This window comes from Pelodiscus sinensis, chromosome 2, assembly GCF_049634645.1.
Source record: "Pelodiscus sinensis isolate JC-2024 chromosome 2, ASM4963464v1, whole genome shotgun sequence".
Taxonomy (NCBI): domain Eukaryota; kingdom Metazoa; phylum Chordata; order Testudines; family Trionychidae; genus Pelodiscus; species Pelodiscus sinensis.
The window spans coordinates 49297440-49322633 of record NC_134712.1 but is presented as its reverse complement, the minus strand read 5'-3'; the positions used below and the strand labels follow the sequence as shown (position 1 = coordinate 49322633).

The 25194-nt window shown below is 46.1% G+C and overlaps 2 protein-coding genes across 5 annotated transcripts in view; one reads left to right on the top strand and one right to left on the bottom strand.

The window, feature by feature from the left end:
- Window positions 1-23707, bottom strand: part of LOC142827013 (uncharacterized) — a 50554-nt gene extending 26847 nt beyond the window's left edge. The window contains exon 1 of one of the 2 annotated variants that reach the window (XM_075920472.1): window positions 23141-23707. In XM_075920472.1, the coding sequence (XP_075776587.1) occupies window positions 23141-23274 (134 nt within the window). In that variant the 5' untranslated portion in view covers window positions 23275-23707. The remainder of the gene's footprint in view (window positions 1-23140) is intronic. The other variant, XM_075920473.1, reaches the window with a different exon arrangement.
- Window positions 23702-25194, top strand: part of ZBTB10 (zinc finger and BTB domain containing 10) — a 59903-nt gene continuing 58410 nt past the window's right edge. Inside the window, exons 1-2 of one of the 3 annotated variants that reach the window (XM_075920469.1) lie at window positions 23702-23909; window positions 24742-24969. In XM_075920469.1, the coding sequence (XP_075776584.1) occupies window positions 24796-24969 (174 nt within the window). In that variant the 5' untranslated portion in view covers window positions 23702-23909; window positions 24742-24795. Of the gene's footprint in view, window positions 24970-25194 lie in introns of all 3 variants that reach the window. The other 2 variants (XM_075920468.1, XM_006135274.3) reach the window with 2 other exon arrangements.

Below are 25194 nucleotides of genomic sequence, written 5' to 3'. Positions count from 1 at the left end.
ATAGACTTGAGAACAAGTGCTAGTAATAATAATAGGGCTCAGATTTTCTTAGATGCGATAGCTGATGAATTCCTTCATCAAGTAGTTGTTGAACCAACAAAGGGGGATGCCATTTTAGATTTGGTTTTGGTGAGTAGTAAGGACCTCATAGATGAAATGGTTGTAGGGGACAACCTTGGCTCAAGCGATCATGAGCTAATTCAGTTCAAACTAAATGGAAGGATAAACAAAAATAAATCTGAGACTAGGGTTTCGGATTTCAAAAGGTCTAACTTTAATAAATTAAGGAAATTAGTTAGGGAAGTGGATTGGAGTAAAGAATTTATGGATCTAAAGGCGGAGGAGGCCTGGGATTATTTTAAATTACAATTGCAGAAACTATCAGAAGCCTGCATCCCAAGAAAGGGGGAAAAATTTATAGGCAGGTGTTTTAGACCAAGCTGGATGAGCAAGCATCTCAAAGAAGTGATTAAGAAAAAACAGAAAGCATATAGGGAGTGGAAGATGGGAAGGACTGGCAAAGAAAGCTACCTTATTGAGGTTAGAGCATGTAGGGTCAAAGTGAGAAAGGCTAAAAGTCATGTAGAGTTGGACCTTGCAAAGGGAATTAAAACCAATAGTAAAAGGTTTTATAGCCATATAAATAGGAAAAAAACAAAAAAAGAAGAAGTGGGACCGCTAATCACTGAGGATGGAGTGGAGGTTAAGGATAATCTAGGCATGACCCAATATCTAAACAAATACTTTGCTTCAGTCTTTAATGAGGCTAATGAAGAACTTAGGGATAATGGCAACATAACAAATGGGAATAAGGATATGGAGGTAGATATTACCATATCCGAGGTAAAAGCCAAACTCAAACAGCTTAATGGGAGTAAATTGGGGGGGAAGTAAACTGGAGAATTGCTAATATAGTTCCTATTTTTAAGAAAGGGAAAAAAAGTGAACTGGGTAACTACAGGCCTGTTAGTTTGACATCTGTAGTATGCAAGGTCTTGGAAAAAATTTTGACGGAGAAAGTAGTTAGGGACATTGAGGTGAATGGCAATTGCGACAAATTACAACATGGTTTTACAGGTAGATCATGCCAAACCAACCTGATCTCTTTCTTTGAGAAAGTAACAAATTTGTTAGATAAAGGAAATGCAGTGGATCTAATCTACCTCGATTTCAGTAAGGCATTTGATACAGTGCCACATGGGGAATTATTGGTTAAATTGGAAAAGATGGGGATCAATATGTAAATTGAGATGTGGATAAGCAACTGGTTAAAGGGGAGACTACAGCAGGTCATACTGAAAGGTGAACTGTCAGATTGGAGGGAGGTTACTAGCGGAGTTCCTCAGGGATCAGTTTCGGGACAAATCTTATTTAATCCTTTTATTACTGACCTTCGCACCAAAAGTGGAAGTGTTCTGATAAAATTTGAGGATGACACAAAGTTGGGAGGTATTGCCAATTCAGAAATGGATTGGGATATCATACAGGAAGATCTGGATGATCTTGTAAATCGGAATGATAGCAATAGGATGAAATTTAATAGTGAGAAGTGTAAGGTTATGCACTTAGGGATTAATTACAGGAATTTTAGTTATAAACTGGGGACACATCAGTGGGAAGTAATGGAAGAGGAGAAGGACCTTGGAGTCCTGGTTGATCATGGGATGACTGTGAGCTGCCATTGTGACATGGCCATGAAAAAGGCTAATACAGTCTTGGGATGCATTAGGCGAGGTATTTCCAGTAGAAATAAGGAGGAGTTAATGCCGTTATACAAGGCATTGGTGAGACCTCATTTGGACTTGACTCATTTGGAATGTGTGTAGTTCTGGTCTCCCATGTTTAAAAAGGATGAATTCAAACTGGAACAGGTACAAAGTAGGGCCACTAGGATGACCCGAGGAATGAAAAACCTATCTTATGAAAGGAGACTCAAGGAGCTTGGCTTGTTTACATTAACCAAAAGAAGGCTGAGGGGAGACATGATTGCTCTCTTTAAATATATTAGGGTATGTCTACACTACAAAGTTAATTTGAACTAACAGCCGTTAGTTCGAATTTACTTTAATAGGGGCTACACATACAAACCGCTAGTTCGAATTTAAATCGAACTAGCGGAGTGCTGAATTCGAGCTAGGTAAACCTCATTCTATGAGGACTAACGCCTAGTTCGAATTAAGTAGTTCGAATTAAGGGCTGGGTAGCCACTTAATTCAAACTAGTTGGAGGCTAGCCCTTCCCAGGTTGCCCTGGTGGCCACTCTGGGCCAATCCAGGGAAACTCTTCTGCCCCCCTCCTGGCCCGGGAGCCCTTAAAGGGGCACGGTCTGGCTACAGTGCTTGTGCCAGTTGCAAGCCTGCCAGCACCCAACCAGCAGACCCAGCCACCTGCTGCCACCCAGCCCTCTGCCTCTTCCCAGGACCAGGCTGGCGGCTCCCAGGAGCCTGCCTGGGGCTGTAAAAGATGGGCGCCTGTCTGGTCTAGCGGGCAGATCGTGGACCCCATTAAGGTTTGGGGGAGGCCTCCAATGTCCACGATCTCCGCACTAGCCACAGGAATGCGGCCATCTAGGGCAGGAGAGCTGCCAGCCTGGCCACCAAAGGCCACATGCGAACCCAGGAGCAGGTTTGCATAAAAATCAAGTTGTTCCAGTGAGACCCCTGACCCTGAGCCCTGAACTTAGAACATAAGAACATAAGAATGGCCGTACTGGGTCAGACCAAAGGTCCATCTAGCCTAGTAGCCTGTCTGCCAACAGCGGCCAACACCAGGTACGCCGGAGGGGATGGACCGAAGACAATGACCAAGTGATTTGTCTCGTGCCATCCATCTTCAGCCTTCCACAAACAGAGGCCAGGGACACCGTTCCTACCCCCTGGCTAATAGCACTCCATGGACCCAACCTCCATGACTTTATCTAACTTCTCTTTAAACTCTGTTATAGTTCTAGCCTTCACAGCCTCCTGTGGCAAGGAGTTCCACAGGTTGACTATGTGCTGTGTGAAAAAGAACTTTCACTTATTAGTTTTAAACCTGCTGACCATTAATTTCATTTGGTGTCCTCTAGTCCTTATATTATGGGAACTAATGAAGAACTTTTCTTTATTCACCCTCTCCACACCACTCATGATTTTATATACCTCTATCATATCCTCCCTCAGTCTCCTCTTTTCTAAGCTGAAACATCCCAGGGGTGGCTCTGCGGGCTCCTCGGGGTGGAAGCTCTCCTGCAGGGCCTTCTGTATCCTGACAGCCTCCCAATTGACCCGCCCCCCCATGGATGGCAGCCTGTGGCAAGTGCAGCCGGGCTGATGGCTGAGTGCTGTGATGTGCCGAGTGTGGGTACTCAGGGCACTCCAAGCCAGGACTGCTTTGCTGTCCCTCATCGAGTTAGACAAGCAAGCGGGGAACCCTGAGGACTGTCTGTCCGGGGTGGGGGTCGGGTCCCTTTAAGCACAGCCCTCGGCTAGCCTGAGGCAGCAGCTCCATACTCTAAGTCCTAACCTGATGCCCTGCCGGCACTGGTTCCGGCCAGCCTTAACTTCGGTTCAGGGTCCACTCAATGTGGACATGATATTTCGAATTAGCAAAACGCTAATTTGAATTATTTTTTAGGTCTAGATGCACTAATTTGAATTATCTTATTTCGAATTAACTAATTTGAATTACGTTAGTTTGCATTAGTGCTGTAGTGTAGACATACCTTAGAGGGATAAATACCAGGGAGGGAGAGGAATTATTTAAGCTTAATACCAATGCGGACACAAGAACAAATGGATATAAACTGTCTACTATTAGGAAGTTTAGACTCGAAATTAGACCAAGGTTTCTAACCATGAGAGGAGTGAAGTTGTGGAACGGCCTTCCAAGGGAAGTAGTGGGGGCAAAAGATTAAGCTAGATGGGCTTATGAAGGGGATGGGATAACGTAATCTTGGCAACTAATTGACCTTTTACTATCAGTGGTAAATAGGCCAATGGTGGGATGATAGGAGTTACTATAGAGAACTTTTTCCAAGGTGTCTCGCAGGTGAGTCTTGCCCACATGCTCAGGCTTCAGCTGATCGCCATATTTGGGGTCGGGAACAAATTTTCCTACAGGGTAGATTGGCAGAGGCCTTGGAGGTTTTTTGCCCTCCTCTGTAGCATGGGGCACGGATCACTTGCTGGGGCATTCTCTGCATCTTGGGGTCCTTAAACCATTTGAGGACTTCAATATCTGAGATATAGGTGAGAGGATTATTCTAGGAGAGGGTAGGTGAGAGTCTGTGGTCTGCATTGTGCAGGGGGTCAGACTAGATGATCATAATGGTCCCTTCTGACCTTAAAGTCTATCAGTCTATGAGTCTATGGAATAGAGCCCTTACTATCCCTTCTGTGAGCATGTGGAGGCAGCGAGGAATAGACAATGGGTACAGACTTGACTCCAAGCTGTCCCTCCTCCCCCCATCCACTCATTGATCAAAATAGCTAGTCAGGAATAGGTGAAGAAATAAATGATGTTTTGAAGTAATATATTGTCCCTGAGACACAGGAGTATTTCTTAGGATGGTACATCTTACACATGACCCAGTGTTTCAAGATGTACTTACAGAAACAATCTAGCTCTAATTAGATATGCCACATAAAACTCTTCTTGGTTGGACACAGTCAGTAATCCCATTTTATAGACAGTTAAACTTAAATTCAGAGAAATTCAATAACCTGCTGAGGATTCCAAAGTAAGTCAGTATCAGCAAGAATAACACAGGGATGCTGAATAAATAATAACAATATCTTGTTTAACAAAAAATAAGAGTGAAGCGAACTATAAACAGTTTTATTTAGTGTGAAGTATTCTATTCAACAAGGGAAGGCAGTCTACACTGTATGAAAAGCTGACTGTGCTATAAAACTATCTTTGAACTAAGGGAGGTGTAATGAATTGAGTTTTATTTAAATGCCACCTGAGAAAGATTAAGAGGCAATGGAATAAAGACCACTGACTGGCAAGATAGCTTTTTGCTGGTATCATAAATATTACAGATTATATTTCATATTTAGTTCTCATATTGTGCTTATATCTTGCATAATTTACTAATCAATGATCATATCTACTTAACTATTTTGGTATTCCTGCTATGCTCATCATCATCATACATTTCTTACAAAACCCATCTAAGAACAAAACAAATGTGCTGTGAATTCTAGGCATGGTAGACAGAATCTCCATTGTGATCTCTGATTTCATTACTAGGGGTATGTCTACACTACAGCGCTAATTCGAACTAACTTAGTTCGAATTAGTTAATTCGAACTAAGCTAATTCGAACTAGCGCATCTAGAACTAAAAACTAGTTCGAATTAGCGTTTTGCTAATTCGAACTAGCGCGTCCACACTGATTGGACGCAGGGGCGCATTTAAGGGCGGCTGAAACCGGTTCTGGCAGGGCATCAGGTCAGTAGTTGCTTTCTGTGGCTTCTGTCTGAGGCTATCTGAGGCTCGTGCTTAAAGGGACCCCCTGGACAGCCGGTTCTCAGCTTTTCCGCTTGCTTGCCTACCTCGCCGAGGGACAGCAAAGCGTTTTTCTCTGCGCCCGTCTGTGTCGGTGCTTCCCTTCAGGGCCACTGCCGCAGGTGGCAACATGGAGCCAGAGCTCGCCCTGCACTTTCTGGTGCAGTTTATGGACTTGCTGCTGCAAGCCTGCCAGCAATGGCTGGAGGCTGCCGGGTTCCACCTGGTGCACATCAGCCCCCTGCCTCTCCGCCTAGCCACCCTGGGGACCATGGCGCAGCTGTGGCGGCGCCCGGGCGCCGGCGTGCCCCGCCGCATCTGGCGTCTGGACACCAGCAGCGACTGGTGGGATGACATCGTCCTAGAGCGCTGGGGAGACTAACAGTGGATCCAGAACTTCAGAATGAAGAGGGACACCTTCCTGGAGCTCTGCGAGTGGCTCGCCCCTGCTCTGCGCAGAAGGGACACTTGCATGAGGCCCGCCATCCCCCTCCAGAAGCGTGTGGCCATCGCCCTCTGGAAGCTCTCCACGCCAGACAGCTACCGATCCGTGGGGAACCAGTTTGGCGTGGGGAGATCCACCGTCGGAGCGGTGCTCATGCAGGTACGGCACTCGCCGGCCTCTGGGCCGGGGGCGACGGGGGCTGCAAGGAGGGGATGGGCCGCCCCAGGGAAAACGGGGTGACGGGGTGGGGAGGAGGCAAAAGTGCCCCGCACTGGAGGGGCCGGTCTCTCCTGGCCGTACTACACGTTACCCGGGGGGGTTGCTCCCGGGAGTGGGGCGCGGGGCACTGCCAGGGCACGAGCACTCCCAGCCACCCGGGCGCCCCACTGATTCGCGCTTTGCTGTGTCTCTCCGCAGGTGGTCAAGGCCATCAACCGGGTGCTGCTCCACAGGGTGGTCCGCCTCGCCGACCCGGACGCCGTCATCCGGGAGTTCGGCACTCTCGCCTTCCCCAACTGCGGGGGGGGGGGGGAATCGACGGGACGCACATCCCCATCCGTGCCCCGGAACACCAGGCCTCCCAGTATGTCAACCGCAAGGGGTACTTCTCCGTCCTCCTGCAGGCCGTATGTGACCACCGGGGACAGTTCATGGACATTAATGTGGGCTGGTCCGGCAAGGCACACGACGCCAGGGTGTACCGGAACTCCTCCGTGTGCCAGAGGCTGCACGCCGGGACCTTCTTCCCCGACTGCCACATCAGGATCGGGGACGTGGACATGCCCGTGTGCCTGGTGGGGGATGCGGCCTATCCCCTACGGCCCTGGCTCATGAAGCCCTACACGGGGCACCTCAACCCCTCCCGCCAGGCCTTCAATGCGAGGCTGACCAGGGCCCGCATCGTGATAGAGGGGGCCTTTGGGAGACTGAAAGCCTGATTTAGGTGCCTCCTCACCCGCCTCGACCTCGTCGAGCACAACATCCCTCCCGTGGTGGCAGCATGTTGTGTGCTGCACAATTTGTGCGAGATAAAGGGGGAGGCTTCCCTGCCAGCCTGGATAGCTGAGGCTGACCGCATGGCTGGCCAATACGCTCAGCCCCGCACCGCCCCCAGCGGGGGGCCGTCCGGATCCGGGAAGCCCTGTGGGAGAGCTTCCATGTGGAGGAGGAGGACTGAACTCTCCCTGCATGCCCTACTGGAGCCTTCTTCCACCCCCCCCCTTCCCCTTTCCCCTCCCTAACCTCCCTTCCTAATGTCAAATAAAGACACCTGTTTTGGAAAAAAAAAACCTCTCTTTATTTTACATAACTGGGGTGGGGGGAGGGAGGAGTGAGGGTGGGAGAGGAGAGGGGGAAACCTGGGAGGAGGGAGCTGGAAGGGGGTGGAAGGGGAGGAAGGGAAGGGAAAGCTCAGGGTTGGAGGTCCGGCTGGCTCTCCCGTCTCGCAACACTGTGGGTGCGGGGGCCTCGGGGAGGAGCGGGTGTGGAGGTTGGGGCAGGAGGGACGGGGGGTGTGGAGGAAGCGGGAGAGGGAGCAGGGGCAGCAGAGGGAGCAGGGGCAGCAGGGGTGGAAGGAGGAGCGAGAGCTAGGGCAGCCGCAGGAGCCGGAGCAGGAAGAGGCAGGAACTGGACTACCAGGGTCTGGAGGTGGCCCCTGAGGCCACGGCCCTGCTCCTCCAGCGCATCCACACTCCGCTGGCGCAGCCGAAGGTCCTCCCGGACCCAGTGCTCCAGGTTGCGGAGCAGCTGCTCCATGAACCGGAGGTGCCGCCGCTGGTAGTCCTCCTCATTCCTGGCACGCCTGCTGGCCCGGGCGCGGGTGGCTCTTGCAGGCGGGGTGGTGCGCCCTGCAGTCCCAGGTGCTATGGCTGTGGTGAAACAAGAGCAGTGGTCAGTTCTCCCTGGGGACAAGGTGGGTGAAACCCAGCCCCCGTCTGCAAGGCCAAGGCCCCTGCATGACACCCAGCTGCTGCTCCATGGTGGGCAAGGCCCAGGCGCATGGTCCCTGGGCTCCCTCTCCACCCCACCCCCCGTACACATAAGGGGAGCATGATGGTACTCACAGGTGGAGGCCTTCCCGGCCTCGGACGACACAGGAGATGTGGTCTGTGGGGTTCCTCGGGGGTCCTGGCAGGCTCCTGGCTCGCGGAGTCCTCCGGCTCCTCCTCCTCGGTGTCCAGGACAGGTCCCTCTGCCCCAGGGTCGATGACCACTCGGGGGGCATGGACGGCGTGAGCCCCCAGGATGCGGTCCAGGGTGTGAAAGTGGGGGCAGGCCTCTGGGTCGGCCTCTGGCAGGCAGGCCTGGGAGTAGGACTGCCGCAGGTCCTTTATTTTACAGCGGACCTGCTCCCGGGTCCGCTGGTGGCCTCTGTCAGCCAGGCTGTCAGCCATGCGGCCGTAGACAGCCGCGTTCCTGTGGCTAGTGCGGAGATCGTGGACATTGGAGACTTCCCCCAAAACCTCGATGAGGTCCACGATCTCCGCACTAGACCAAGCGGGCGCCCGCCTCTTGCGGCCCCGAGCAGGCTCCTGGGAGCCGCCAGGCTGGTCCCGGGAAGAGGGGGAGGGCTGGGTGGCATCAGGTGGCTGGCTCATAGCATGCCAGATGCAGGGTCTGCTGGCTGGGTGCTGGCAGGCTTGCAACTGGCACAAACTGTGTAGCCAGCCCGTGCCCCTTTAAGGGCTCCGGGGCCAGGAGGGGGGCAGACAAGTTTCCCTGGTGTTGGCCAGAGTGGCCACCAGGGCAAGCTGGGAAGGGTTAGCCTCCCACTAGTTCGAATTAAGTGGCTACACAGCCCTTAATTCGAACTAGCTAATTCGAACTAGGCGTTAGTCCTCGTAGAATGAGGTTTACCTAGTTCGAATTAAGCGCTCCGCTAGTTCGAATTAAGTTCAAACTAGCGGAGTGCTAGTGTAGCGCCTATCAAAGTTAATTCGAACTAACGTCTGTTAGTTCGAATTAACTTTGTAGTGTAGACATACCCTAAGTGAGTACTGTAATCTATTGAAGTCAATAACCCAGGCAAGCATACTGTTTTGCTGGGCACCAGCCCATGCCTATACTTAAAGCAAAGAAGCCTGAAGGGTGCTGTGATGGGGTGAGGTCACAGATGACCCCCTGGGGTGCTGACACAGCCACTGCCACTCGCCTTCCCGCTCTCTGGGGTTCCTCACTGCCCAGTCCTGCTGGGCCAGCTCTGCTGGTCTCCCCCAGCCAAGGTCCCTAGCTGAGGTCCCTGCTCCCACGGAGAAGCAGTACAGACACTGAACCACTTCAGGTCCAAGGAGAGTGCAGTTTAGGGCCCAGCCTCCTGAGAGAGCACTCCCCAGATGGGAATCAAACCCCAAAGAATTAGGTAAGCCCTCTTTAACAATGAAAGGGGGAATGTGCACACTGGTTGCCCCCTCCCCCCCAGTAACAATTATTTACACTGGGTTTGATAGAAAATAAAAATGATTTTATTAAGTGGAAGCAGTAACATTTAAGTGGTTATAAGTGAAAACAGGCAGAGCAAAGTAGGTTACAAATCAAAAGAAACAAAACCACTTGGCTAATTCTACACTGAAACCTCAGTACAAACTTAATCAAACTCACCCGAAAACCTCTTTTCCAGCTGCCCCTCTAAATCAGGGCTCTCTTCCACACCCTATGGTGCCTGGCCCCTTCCTTCAGGTGCAGCCCAGCCAAAAGACCCCGGCCTCTTCTTTCCTATTCCTTTTGTTAAGGAGTTGAGGCCACTCCCTACCAACCACGGCTCAGTCTTAAGGACAAAAGATTTTTTAAGAGTGGCTCATCTAGAATTTGTAGGTAACACCTTCCGTGTCTCCCATTCACACATCTGAAACTCACAAAATATTCCCCATTCCATGTGTCTAATTTTACACACACAAATGATACATACAACAGAGTAAGATAAACAGAACCAGCAGGTAATGACATGAAGATCAACGAGTTACATGAAATAATTCACTCAAACCACTTTTGAGTTATTTATATTCATGTCCATGAGCCCATTTCATAAAGCATGGGGGTGGGGGGATCCATCACAGGTGCTCTATTTTATACCAACTACCAATGCCTTCAGCTGCATATCAAGCAGAGGGTGATCAACTTAATAGTGAGGTGTCCTCGTCATACCCCTATTTTTTCCCAGCTTTTTTCTTGTGACGGAGTGGGACCAGTTGAGGTGTGACATAAGAATTACTACAGAGGTCTTAGGCATGGGATATTTCCTACTGGTCAATTAAAATGGCCCTATGCAGAGGGAATATTCCATTGACCAGTTAAGACTACCTTAAGGCAGCTTAGCTTCACTGGTACAGCATAAAGTTGGCTTAATGAACGCAAGAATCCAGTCTATGCTGATGTGTAAGGTGAGGAGTATTTAAACCTTGTTTTGTGCATTTGAGCACTTATTTTAACTCGCTCGCTCTCTCTCTCTCCCCCGTGTCTCTTTCTCTCTGTGTCAGTATATTTTGGTTTGCCACAGTGAAAATTTATTCTTTGAACAATTCTTCTATGGGACTTTCTTCAAGACTGATCCTGTTGTTCTTTCTCATAGAAGTCAGCAAGTGTGAGGGGTCCTTGACAGATTGCAGGATCAGGCCCTTATTTATGACTCTGCATGCCAGCAATTTGCTGCCTAAATTCTAACTTAAATTCTAACTTAAATTCCCTGACATGTCATCTTGGGAGATATGCTGCCTGCCGGGGGCCCATATTCGAGACGTTATGGAGACACTGTCAAGGATTATCCAGACCTCTGACTACTACCCCATGCTACTCATCCATGTGGGCACTAATGATACTGCGAGGTGTGACACTGAGCGGATCAAGAGTAACTACATGGCTCTGGGAGTACGGGTGAAGGAGTTTGGAACGCAGCTGGTATTCTTTTCGATCCTTCCTGTCAAAAGTAGGGGCCAAGACAGAGACAGGTGCATCCGGGAGGTGAATGCATGGCTACGAAGATGGTGTCGCCAGGACAGCTTTGGCTTCCTTGACCACGGGATGATATTCCAGGAAAGACTGCAAAGCAGGGATGGTGTTTACCTTTCAAGGAAGGGGAAGACTGTATATGGATACAGACTGGCTAACCTAGTGAGGAGGGCTTTAAACTAGGTTCGACGGGGACAGGTGACCAAAGCCCACAGGTAAGTGAAGAACATGGAGGCCTGGGAGATGGGTCGGAAATGGGAGGCAGTGTGGGCTATAATAGCAAAGAGAAAGGAAGGACCAGGCAGAACTGGGAGGCAAGATCAAATCAGTATCTTAGATGCCTATTTACAAATGCAAGAAGTATGGGTAATAAGCAGGAAGAACTGGAAGTGCTAATAAATAAATACAACTATTACATCGTTGGCATCACAAAGACTTGGTTGGATAATACACACGATTGCAATATCGGTATAGAAGGATACAGCTTACTCAGGAAGGACAGGCGGGGAAAAAAGAGAGGAGGTGTTACCTTATAGATAGAGGAGGTATATGAGCCTTTAGCTATCATCTTTGGAAAACCATGGAAGACAGGAGAGATTCCAGAAGATTGGAAAAGGGGAAATATAGTGCCCATCTATAAAAAGGGAAATAAAAACAATCCAGGAAACTACAGACCAGTCAGTTTAACTTCTGTGCCAGGAAAGTTAATGGAGCAATTAATTAAGGAAATCATCTGCAAACACTTGGAAGATAATAAGGTGATAGGGAACAGCCAGCATGGATCTGTAAAGAACAAATCATGTCAATCCAATCTGATAGCTTTCTTTGATAGGATAACAAGTCGTGTGGATAAGGGAGAAGCGGTGGAAGTGGTATACCTAGACTTTAGTAAGGCGTTTGATATGGTCTCGCATGATATTCTTATCAATAAACTAGGAAATACAACATAGATGGCACTACTATAAGGTGGGTGCATAATTGGCTGGATAACCGTTCCCAGAGAGTACAGGCGAAGCTAGCGCCCCCCCCCCCCAGCAGACCAGGGAGACGCAGAGCGGCTTTTCTCAGCAGACACCTTAGCTTGAGAATAAAGGACTGAGGGAAGTGAGGTGTGGGAGAATAAAACTGAGCTCTGGAGAAATGTTTGGCTAGAGTTTCCCCTACAATATGTACCAGTTCCGACTTACATACAAATTCAGCTTAAGAACAAACCTACAGTCCCTATCTTGTACGTAACCGGGGGACTGCCTGTAGTTATTAACAGTTCACAATCCTTCTGGAAAGGAGTAACAAGTGGGGTTCCGCAGGGGGTCTGTTTTGGGACTGGTTCTGTTCAATATCTTCATCAACGATTTAGATATCGGCATACAGAGTACGCTTATTAACAGGGCTTGACAAATGGCGGCGAAAGCCCCGCACTGTGCATGCACAAGAGCCGCATTGCGCATGCGCATGCCACAGGTAAACGGGGCGCGCGGCTGAAATCTACTCGCCATGGGCAAGTAGATTCTATAGTTTGTTGAGCCCTGCTTATTAAATTTGCCGATGTTACCAAGGTTGGAGGGGTTGCAGCTGCTTTGGAGGATAGGGTCATAATTCAAAATGATCTGGACAAATTGCAGAAATGGTCTGAGGTAAACAGGATGAAGTTTAATAAGGACAAATGCAAAGTACTCCACTTAGGAAGGAACAATCAGTTTTATACATACAGAATGGGAAACGACTGTCTAGGAAGGAGTAAGGCAGAAAGGGATCTAGGGGTTATAGAGGACCACAAGCTAAATATGAGTCAACAGTGTAACGCTTTTGCAAAAAAAGAAAACATGATTCAAGGATGCATTAACAGGTGTGTTGTGAGCAAGACACAAAAAGTCATTCTTCCGCTCTACTCTGCGCTACTTAGGCCTCAGTTGGAGTATTGTGTCCAGTTCTGGGCGCCACATTTCAAAAAAAATGTGGAGAAATTGGAGAAGGTCCAGAGAAGAGCAACAAGAATGATTAAAAGTCTAGAGAACATGACCTATTAAGGAAGACTGAAAGAACTGGGCTTGTTTAATTTGGAAAAGAGAAGATTGAGAGGGGATGTGATAGTTTTCAGGTATCTAAAAGGGTGTCACAAGGAGGAGGGAGAAAATTTGTTCTTCTTGGCCTCTGAGGATAGAACAAGAAGCAATGGGCTTAAACTGCAGCAAGGGAGGTTTAAGTTGGACATTAGGAAAAAGTTCCTAACTGTCAGGGTGGTTAAACACTGGAATTAATTGCCTAGGGTGGTTGTGGAATCTCAATCTCTGGAGATATTTAAGAGTAGGTTAGATAAATGTCTATTGGGGATGGTCTAGACCGTACTGGGTCCTGCCATGAGGGCAGGGGACTGGACTCGATGACCTCTCGAGGTCCCTTCCAGTCCTAGTATTCTATGATTCTATGATTAAATAGACTAACCTCACAACGTATTTCAGTAGCACATATAGAAATATTTCATAATTTCACATACAATCACAGCATGTACAATCCAACAAGGTATTAATGTTCAACAGATCAAGATTTCTAAAATGATACCTCACAAGGAATACTTTATTCAAAACATCTCATGATAATATGAGTCATGAATATGGGGGCTCCAAGGTGTTACTTTGAGGTACAAAATGGTACATGGAGGTTCAGCTTCCCATCATTAATGGTTGAGTGCATCCGTCCAGGAAGGATTTTAGTCATTACCCCTTGATGTCTGCACTTCTCTCAGGTGAGACAGCAATATTACATGGTTGACAATACTGAATGCTACAAAGAGATCAAGGATGATAAGAATGCATGTCTGACCTCTATCCACCGAGAGGAGGAGATAATCAATCAGTGCTGCGAGTGTTTTAAGTTCCATAACCTTGCCTGAATCCAGATTATGCAGAGTCGAGAATATTAGTTTTTCAGCCTATCCACTTTTTTACATTTTTTTTCTTAATGTAGCTTTCCATTTGGTAGAAAATGGTCCTTGTTAATTCAAAGAAAAGAAATGGAAAAAGGTCCAATATATGAGAACAGCTGAATAATTTACCAAAACAGTCATGTTAAATTGCCTAATAAATCCTTTAGATTACAAAAACACTTTCACTTTGATTGAAAATGGGAAATAATTTGTTGAAAAGGTCAGCAACTACTATTTTTATGAGCTTTAAAAAAAAAAAAGCTTTTTGTTGAGCATTTTTAAGTCTTTTGTTTTAGCTTCAAGCTTCTGGAGGCATATGCTCGTTCACACTATTATATCAACATTCCTAAACTATTAATGTATATAACTTTTTTCCTTGGAGTTCTATATATTTATAAGTCTGAAAAGTAAGTGGAATTCAAGAATTTCTTTTCTGATAAATATACTGACTGCACATACAGTTCATATTCCAAAGCCTATTTTTCAAAGTTAGACACTCACATTTGTATGGAGGTTCTAATTCAGCAAAGCATTTAAACACATGGTTAACTTAAAGCACATGCTCTCATTCACTTCAAGTTAAACTCATGCTTAACAGAGATTTAAGCACATGCTCAAAATATTAAGCATGTGTTAAGTGCTTTGCTGAAACAGTGTTAGATACAGAAATCCTTGTAAGTGCCTAAATCAACATGTGGGTACATCTACAGTGGAAAAAACAAAATGGCGGTGAGTCTCAGAGCCTGAATCAACTGACCTTGTTAAATTATTGTCCTTCTCAACATCCTCTGGCATGGAGTTGTGCAAGTTGACTGTGTGTTGTCGAAAAAATACTTCCTTATGTTTGTTTTAAACCTGCAGCCTAATATTTGTATTGGGTGGTCCCTAATTCTTGCATTATGGGAAGAAGTAAATAACTTTTTCTTATTTACTCTCCACACCAGTCATGATTTTCATAGAATCATAGAATACTAAAACTGGAAGGGACCTCAAGAGTTCATCAAGTCCAGTTCTCTGCTCTCATGGAAAAGAGAAGACAGAGAGGAGACATGATAGCAGCATGTCCTCCCTGACAGATCTCTCTAACTTGCTCTTAAATACCTTCAGTGATGATGTCACAACCTTTATTCCAGTGTTTAACGACACTGACAGAAAGTTTTTCCTAATGTCCAACCTAAACCTCCCTTTTTTCAATTTAAGCCCATTTCTTCTTGTCCTATCATCAGAGGTTAAGGAGAATACTTTTTCTTCCTTGTCCTTATAACACCTCTTTTTGGTACTTGAAAGCTGCTATCATGTCCCCTCTGAGTTTTCTCTTTTCCAAACTAAACAAACCCAGTTCCTTCAGTCTTCCTTCATGGGTCATAATTCCTAGAACTTTAATAATTTTTGTTGCTCTTTTCTGGATCCCCTCCAATTTGTCCACATCTTTCCTGAAATGTGGTACCCAGAACTGGACACAGTACTACAGTTGAGGTTTAATCAGTGCAGAGTAGAGGGGAAGAATTACTACTTCTGTGCACAACACTCACAACACTCATGTTAATGCATCTCAGAATAATATTTGCTTTTTTGCAACAGTGTCACACCATTGACTCATATTTAGTTTGTGGTGCATTATATGATCCTTACATCCCTTCTGCAGTATGTCTTCCTAGACAGTTACTTTCCATTTTCTATTGTTCCTTCCTAAGCGGAGTTCTTTGCACTTGTCCTTATTGAACTTCATCCTATGTACCTCAGACCATTTCTCCAGTTTGTCCAAATCATATTAAATTATGCCCCTATCTTCTAAATCACTTGCAATCTCTCCCAGCTTGGTAGCATCTGCAAACTTAATAAGAGTACTCTCTATGCCATTATCTAAATCCTTGATGACACTATTGAACAGAACCATTCCCAGAACTGATCCCAGGGGATCATATGTATTTTGACCTGCATCATATCCCCCCTTAGTTATCTGTTTTCCAAGCTGAAAAGTCCCAGTCTTATTAATTTTTCCTCATATTGCAGATTTTGTATACCCTAACCATTTGTGTTATCCTTTTCTGAACTTTTTCCAATTCCAATACATCATTTTTGAGATGAGGTGACCACATCTGCACACAGTATTCAAGATGCGGGCATACCATGTATTTATAAAGAGGCAATAAGATATTTTCTGTCTTATTATCTATCCCTTTCCTAATGATCGCTAGCATTCTGTTACTTTTTTTGTTTGCCACTGCACATTGAGTGGATTTTTTCAGAGAACTATCCACAGTGATTTCAAGATCTCTTTCTTGAGTGGTAACAGCTAATTTAGACCCCATCATTTTATAAGCATAGTTGGGATTATGTTTACCAACATGTATTACTTTGCATTTATCAACATTGAATTTCATCTGCCATTTTGTTGCCCAGTCACCTAGTATTGTGAGATCATTTTGAAGCTCTTCACAATCTGCTGTGAACTTAACTATCTTGAACAATTTTGTATCATCTGCAAATTTTGCTATCTTACTGTTATACCCCTTGCTCCAGATCATTTATACATGTGGGCTACGTCTAGACTGGCATGACTTTCCGCAAATGCTTTTAACGGAAAGGTATTTCCATTAAAAGCATTTGCGGAAAAGAGCATCTAGATTGGCATGGACGCTTTTCCGCAAAAGCACTTTTTGCGGAAAAGTGTCCGTGCCAATCTAGATGTGGTTTTGCACAAGAAAGCCCCAATCGCCATTTTTGCGATTGGGGCTTTTTTGCGCAAAACAATACCGCGTTGTCTACACTGGCCCTCTTACGCAAAAGCATTTGCGTAAGAGGGCTTTTGCCCGAACAGGAGCAGCATAGTATTTCTGCAAGAACACTGACAATCTTACATGAGATCGTCCGTGTTCTTGCGGAAATTCAAGCAGCCAGTGTAGACAGCTGGCAAGTTTTTCCGCAAAAGCAATCGCTTTTGCGGAAAAACTTGCCAGTCTAGATGCAGCCATGTTGAATAGGATCACTCCCATTACAGACCCCTGGGGGACACCACTAATTACCTTTTTCCATTCTGAAAACTGACCATTTATTCCCACCCTTTGTTTCCTGTCTTTTAACCAATTACTATCCCATGAGAGGATCTTCCCTCTTACCGCATGACAACTTACTTTGCTTAATAATCATTGGTGAGGGACTTTATCAAGGTCTTTCTAGAATTCTAGATACACTATATCCACTAGATACCTCTGGTCCAGTAGTTTTTTTTTTCAATGAATGACATGGAAGATAAGTCTGGGACCTGTTTATCTACCCCACTAGTGGTCGGGGCAGATATAGGGCAGGGCGAGTGGGGCGACCGTCTCGGGCCCCGCACTTCAAGAAGCCCTGCGCATGCACCATGGCGCCACTGTGCATGCACTATGGCAAAGGGGGGCCCCGCGAAATTGGGCTGCCCTGGGCCTCGCAAACTGGTATATGCAATTGGAGTTAATCTAGACCTCATAGACCCTGTGGAAAGTGTGGCTTCAATTGGAGTACATGTACAGATTCAGCAAAGGCAGTTATGCATGAGAGATATGAACTTTCCTTGCACCCAAGTAGGGTCAAATTAAAGTATCTATAAATGTGCCTTAGCCAAAATGTCTGAGTGAATCTAGTCCTATTTATTTAGTCATTTCAGCGGGTTGGTCAGTCTTTTTTCTGAGGATGTCAGCCTACTTCACAGTCAACAACTTTAAAAGTTACAAGTATTTTCTTCTGAATAGTATCATGGGTCTTTTTATTAATTATGAGTATAGTATTATTCTGATGCAACAAGTATAGAGCTTTTTAATTTATGCCACTGAGCTGGGAATTCCTGTTGACATTCCATGTTGGAAAAGGACATAGTGACTGGCTTGTAGAATTCCATGACAGTTGAGAAACTGCGGTTAGGGAGAAGAAGTGTATCAGGGTATGTCTACACTAGAAGTGCTCCAATGACATGGCTCTAGTTACAACACCATAGCGATGTAGTGTAGACACTTACTACAGCGATAGAAGGGAGTTTTGCATCAATGTAGTAAATTCACCCCTTCGAGAGGAAGTAGCTAGGTCAATGGAAATATTCTTCTGCCTACCTGCATCTGTAGTGAGGGTTTAGATCTACCTAACTACATTAGAAAGGGCATGCCATTTTTCACAGCTCTGAATAATTTAGCTAAATTTATGTAAGTTTTAAGTGTAGTAGACTAGGGCAAGGTCCAAGGAACCAGGCTTTTTTGTGGCTCCTCTTCCAACATGTATGAGCTTTGTTTGGGGATGAGAAGGAGGGGAGAGAAAGTGAAGGGCATAGAGAGATTAGGGGAGGACAAGTTTGAGTTGAGGGGAGAAACAAAGCTATTGAACAAAGTTAATGTAAGAAGAAAACAGAATTTTGTTCTCTGCCCACTGGTGGTGGGAAGGGAAGGGAAGGAAAGGGAAAGGAGCCTTTGGAAAAAGATAGCTCCAGACATAGGAGAAAAAAATATTGTTCGCTCTGGCTACATGAGATATGGGATGAGTGGTATGATAGAAGAGAGGACATGTTTCCAAACACCTCAGATGGATTTTGACAACTATTTAGAACACAATTTGGCCTTATGTTATGTCAAGAACCAAACCAGCTTCTAAACTGCGGCAGGAGAGACACAGATTTGAAATATACTATCAGAAACCATGGGTCTTTTCTACGGCAGAGGATTTTGAAAATGAAAGAGAAGAAAAAAACTTCAGCTTCCATAGTTGGGCTGCACATAAGGTAGCAGCAGCAGTTCTAAGGAAGATATCAATGTGCTACCCATCATATACGTGAGTACTGAATTATTTCCTTACTGACCAGGCATCTGTCTCTGTCAACAGACTTCGTCCAACAATCAAGGAATTTTGTTAAACCTGTTTTGATTTTCTTAGTGATAGTAACATGTATTTTTTTAAATACAATTATTTCAAGAAATGCTAATGCTTCCTCAGAACTGAGGTAGGTCGGGTTAAAATTGTGATACTATATTCAGTAATGAACATAGTGGCCCAGTGCCACAGAGATATTTAAGGTCCTAATTTCTATTTAAATCAGCAGAAATTAAGAATCAAAATACCTCTGTGGACCTGGGCCAATGTTTTTCTATTTAATCACCCACATCCTTGTACCTTAAAGTGAAATCCTGGCTCTACTGAAGTCAAGAGCAAAACTCCCATTGACTTCAGTCAGATAAAAATTTTACCCATCAATAACCATTTTGCTTTGTGTTGTTTTCTTGCCTCATTTTAAGAAAGGGATTTCAAACAGTATTATAATGAGTACCACATTTAAACAACAGATTATCTCATGGACTAGCTTCTCTCCTGTTCCCTACTGTGTGGATCTGCTGTGAGCTCTTCCATGATTCTTTCACAGTGAATTATGGGTGTAGACCAGCGCTGACATAGGGTCTCACTCAAGACCTTATGGATTCCATAACTGTATGCCCTTGGCTAAGACTCTGTCCTTTTTCAAAAATACCATAGAATTGAGCATTTTTGCTGCAGAATTCATTATTTTGCAGCAGTCCAACATCTAGCATTTTTTCTGTCTCATCCAGCTCTGCTGTGCTGTGACCTGTCTGTAATTTTCTCATAACCACAAGCGTAGATTAATTGTATTAAAGTGCACGCTCTCTTTAATATTCTGTTGTATAGAACCAGGCCAAAGGAGAATCAGGAAACTAGAATCCAGTTTGCAGGGAGCAAGGGGAGCTGAATGTTCAACACAGGCAGCCACGTTGCCTAGTGTAGAAGTAGTATCTCAGGCACGAGGTGCTGAGAAGATGAACCACCGAAACTTGCATCCTCCTCCTTTCTTTGGTATGTACAGGATGAAAGAAGGAGATTCTGAGCTGTATCACTCAGACAACATTTTAATTACTGAAGCCCAAATAGCTTTAATATATAGAGAACACATAGAAAAGATAATCATCAGAAATAATCTTTTTTGTAAATAATCATTGACAAATTTATGAGTATTTTCAACTATGAACTACAGTTATATGTGTGTCTGACATGGGAAGGATGGAAATGATGGGTATTTAATGGAAAAAATAATGCAGAAATCATAATTTAACATTATCACAGAATTCAGGAGTTCTGCAGAATTTAGAAATACTTGCAGCAGAATTTGTTGTCATTATGCCATGAAGCATACAGTATCCTTTTGATAGCTCTTCCATCTTGGCCCAGTTCTCTGGGGGGTATCAAGAATTGTTTTCGCATTGTAACTTAAATTAGAACTATTTCTTGAATTGTGTTGGGATTTGTCCGATACAAAGATAATTGGAAACAATAATTCCCATTTAATAGGAGATTCCACAACTTAAAATTTTGTTTTTGTTTTGAATCAGAATGATATATTGAATTATGAAATTTCCTGAAAATTAAATTTTTGAATTATTTTTATTTTGGTTCAAACAAAATGTTTCATTTCCATTGAGTCAATCAGAATGTTTAATCAAAATCAAAATGTTTCATTGTTCATTACAATTTATCAAGTAATAATATACATTTGGAATTAGAATTTGTTTCAAAATTAAAAACTGAAAATTCCATTCTGAAAATGTCAAAATGGGATGTTTTCTCATTACCAAAATGCTTCATTCTGATTTTTTTCCAAACAAAATGTTGTCAAGATTGACATGTTCACGTGGGAAGTTTGAATTCAGTTAAACAATATTTTCGGAGAGAAAAACATTCTGTTGAAAAATTTTCAGCCAGCTTTATTTAGTATACATGAAAGTTATTGTCTTCCTTTCCAAACTATGTTTTCATTGGGAAGACATTGTTGTAAACTCTTTAGTAAGATAAATTTCCCACTGGCTTTTAGAAGGTCTGGTAAAGTTATGTCTTCTAGCTAGACCATTTTGCAAATGTCTGAGTCAACATCTGAATTTGTGATAATACAAAGGTATACACTAACTTCTATATACCTGCCTTGCTAGTCGAACCTTATGTTTCTTCATCCTGGGACCCATGTGATCCTGCCTCTCTCTGTCTGTCACCTATTCAATATTCAACTACTCTTCTACCTCCTCTTATGGTTTCAAGTAGTCACCATAATTCTCCTAGGTGTATGACAATGCATTCTATGATTTATTTATTCCTCCAGAGAAAACTACAGAATTATAGTGAGACCCCATAGAGTTTTAACCTTCAATAATAAGAATACAGTGTATTTCCGAACTCAGTTATTATACTATTTCTGAGGACAGGGTTAAACTGGTTTTCTACTTATATGCTATCTTTACTCCTCTCAGAGTTTAGAAAGTGAGTTAATATTTTCAATTACTGATTTTTCTGATGATCTCACTTTAGCATACGAATATTATTTAGGCATCTATAATATTTACAGTTTGAACAGTGCTCTATTTTCCATTCATTAACTCATTAAAATATAACTTCCATTTATTCTGATTTGCCTATACTGTAGTTTTCATACTAAGGCTTCCTTTTTTCAACCCAACCATTTGTATCATTTGTGAACAGATCCATTTTGTTAGTTGGGAGAGATGAGTTGAGGGCCACTGGATTTTCTTTTATACCTGATTTCTTGGTGCTATTTGATTTTGTATAATTTAGCCAAGTTGATTCTTTTAGACTGTATTTTAATTATTTTGCCTCTTTAATTTTAATTAATTGTCTCTTTAAGTATTTACCTTTCAGTAGAAAATGTTTAATACTAAAATGTCTTGTGATACTGCCCTATAAGTAAAGACTTAAAGCAAAAACTGTTCTCTAACACTGTGCTATGTGCTGCAGAATTTTCAGCTAAAAACATAAGTGCATTACAGAAAGTGTTGTGGGGAAGGGAATGGGAGGTTTGGCAGCTGAGGAGGAGATAAATGGAGTTTCCAGCAGTTTGGGACAAGCACATCAATTGGATGCTTCTGCTACAATGATCTGTAATAGAGAGGCATTTATGTAGCATCACAGATCTTGTTTACACTACAGATCTATATCAATATAACAACGTTGCTCAGGGATGTGAAAAATTCACATCCCTGAGTTATGTAGTTATACTGACCTAATTCACTCCACCCCTCATAGATGTTATGTCAGTAGGAGAGTTTCTTCTACTAATATAGGTACCGCCTGTTGGGGAGTTGAACTAACTTCACTGATAGAAGTGCTCTTCCTTAAAGCCTATATTGTAGTGATGCAGCTGCACCAATATAGCTGTGTCACTGTAGCATTTTAATAATGACACTTTAAGATGAAGGGAGAGAGCTCTCCCATCAGCAAAGTTAATCCACCTCTCAGGGTATGTTTAAAATTGGTGGGTTTTTCTGGGATACCAGAGGTATCCCGGAAAAAACTCTGCCGCAGCCAGGCAAGATGTTTGCTCTTCCACTTTTTTTGCGGAAGAGCAAATGCACTCTTTCGGGGAGCCCTATATACCTCATTCTACAAGGAATAAGGGCTCTGCCAAAAGAGGAGGCTTTTCTGCCATTTGGCCCTGTCTAGATGGGGCCAAATGGCAGAAAAGCCTCTTCTGGAAAAGCAATGGGAAAAAGCTATGCAAATTGCGGAGCGAAATTTGAGTAGCTTTTCCAGATGAAAGAGTAGTCTACACTTAGCCTCAGAGAGGCAATAGTTATGTCAATAGGAAAGGCTCTCCCGCCAATATAACACTGCCCATGTGGGGGTAGTAGGTCAGTATAACTATGTTTCACAGAGATGTGGATTTTTCACACCCCTGTGTGATGTAGTTGTACTAACAGAGGTCTGTATTGTAGACCAGGCCTAAATGTAGACTTGCCCATAATTAAGCAAAGATTAACATCTGACTGCAATGAATGAAGCATTCAGTATCAAGTAAATTTCACTGTATAAACTTACTTTTGGGTTTTGTTTTTAAGGGTTTTCTTCCTCACAATTATGAGTCTACAAATGATTTTCCCCTGCAAGTGTTCAGTTTCTGTGCAAGAAACAGAATCGGCTACAAATTTGGTGACTGTGATATTGCAGAGTAGATAGGGTAAACTTTAGGGGCATGTCCATAATCATAGCACCCACACAAAAAGGAATTAAGAAACATTAGCTCAGTTTTGGATTCCACTTTGTCAGATGCAGGGAGTGGCAAAGTAGTTTTTACCCACAAAAGTTGATGCCTAAATAAATCTGTTAGTCCTTAAGGTGCCACAGGACGCCTTGTTATTTTTGCAGATACCTCCTATCTCTCTGAGACTTGTCAGCTTTGAATGAACTAGGAAACAATAAAGCACGGACTGTTATGAAAGCTACAAGATCATTAGAACCAGTATAACTTGTGTTTTCAGATTTATTAATGATTACTGCCTGCTGTAGTGCACACTGAGATCACTGACCTGCACTCCTCCCCTTTGTGTTGGATTCTGGAACCCCAGGTAATGTCTGTCATTCGAGTGTATGGCTGCGCAGGTATAAACACGCAGGGCGCTCTGTAATTGGCGGGGCGTGATGTAACAGCCATGGCAATCATCCCCACTCAGTTCAGCACGTGGGTGACCTTTCCTTTGAATTCCCATTTCACAAGAGCAACAGGCTTTAGGCACTCGGGGCAGTGCATTTCGCAGCAATTACCAGCGCCTGGCACACTGTACCGCGGAGGAGGGCGGGGTGTCGCCACCATCGCCCACAACCAGAAGTCAGGGCCCCGCGGGCACCCTTCTGAGACACAACACGGGGCTCAAAATGCTTAGGCCACCCTAGGCGGGCTCCAGCTCCAGGGGCCGCGCATGGCTCGAGCTGGCAGCTGAGGCGAGGGCCCCGCTGCGGGGGAGGCGGGGGGCCGCGGGGTGCGCTGGGAGCGGGGTGGGAGGTGCAGCGAGCGCTGACTAGAACCTGACACTCACCAGCTGTTCGGCCTCCCGCTCCTTTCCCCCGCCTGCTCTCCTCCCTCCCCCTCCGTGGCTGCCCGGTGCATTGTGGGAGCAGTCCGTTGTTCATTTGCCATTCGACCTGGGCCAGGGCCTGTCGGGACGGAAGCGCTGCCGAGCCGGATCCATTGTGGGGAGCCTGCGGCGGTACAGGCCAGAGCCGGGGCCGGACTCGCCCCTTTGTCTCCCTTTGTTCCCTGGGCAGGCCGGCTCCCGTTTCCCGACAGCGGGCAGAGCGGTTGGTCGGGGAGCGGCGGGCGCGAGTCAGAGCGCGAGGCGGGGGGCGCGAGGTGGGCGGGGGGCGCGCGCGCGCGCGCGCCATGTTCGCGGAGATGAACCGCAGGACTCTGGCGTTCCGGGCTGGCGGCCTGGTCACCGCGGCGGCCGCAGCGGCGGCCGGGGGAGCTGCCGGAGGCGGCTCTTCGAGCAGTAACAACGGGGGTGACTTGGCGGAGGCCTGGGCCCGGCAAGACCCCGAGCAACTGAACGGGCGGGGGGCGGACGAGGAAGTGGAGCTGGAGGGGCTGGACGCCGAGGAGCTGGAGGCCGCCGCAGAGGGGAAGGAGCTGTTGTTGTTGCCACCGCCCCAGGACGCAGTCTCCCCTGCGGCCGCCAGCGGCCCCATCTTCGCCGAGAGGAATCGCAGGACTCTGGCCTTTCGGGGGGGCGGCGGAGGTCTGCTCTCTGGTCCCTCCGCCGCTAACAATGGCTGCGAGGCCCCTGCCTGGCCGCGGAGGCACTTCAATGGGCGGGGGGCGGACGAGGAGCTGGAGCTGGAGGGCGCCGAGGGCCTGGAGCCCGAGGGCCTGCTGGAGGGCAAGGAGCTGGTCCAAGACGGGGGCTCCCTGAGCGACAGCAGTGACGACGAAGAGGACGGCGAGGGGGGCAGCCTGGGCGACGGCAGCGGCGCCGAGGGCGGCAGCTGTAGCAGCAGCAGGCGATCTGGAGGCGATGGGGGGGACGAGGCGGAGGGCAGCAGCGTGGGCGCGGGGGAGGGGGAAAGCATCAAGCATTTCCCGTTAGCGGCCAGGCCCAAGTCCCTGCTGCAGAAGCTGCACGTCTCCTTCCAGGGCTCCTGGCTCAAGGAGTTCCCATGGCTGCACTATTGCCAGGAGACCGGCCTCATGTCTTGCGCCTGGTGTACCGCCGCCGCCCCCGACAACAGCATGGCTGGCGGAGGCGGTGCGGGGGGCCACGACGAACTTTGCAAGGGCACTCGCAACTACAAACGAACCCTGCTTCTCAGGCACCACCTCTCCGGTGAGCACCGCCTCAACGAACCGGTCACTGCAGAGCAGGTACGACGCCACAAGGGCTGGGAGTGGCTAGGGAAGGGCGGGGGAGAACAGTGGCATCTTCCCGGCCAGAGTCATGTTGAGTCGGGGTACCGCTATTCGCTGGCGGAGACGGTAAATCCTTTCACATGTCTGTATGCCCACGTGTGTAGTTTAAATGGCTTCCTTAGTCTACCTCTGCCCGGGATGGATTCGGGCATATTCTGCTCCAGTTGCCACACCTGGCTC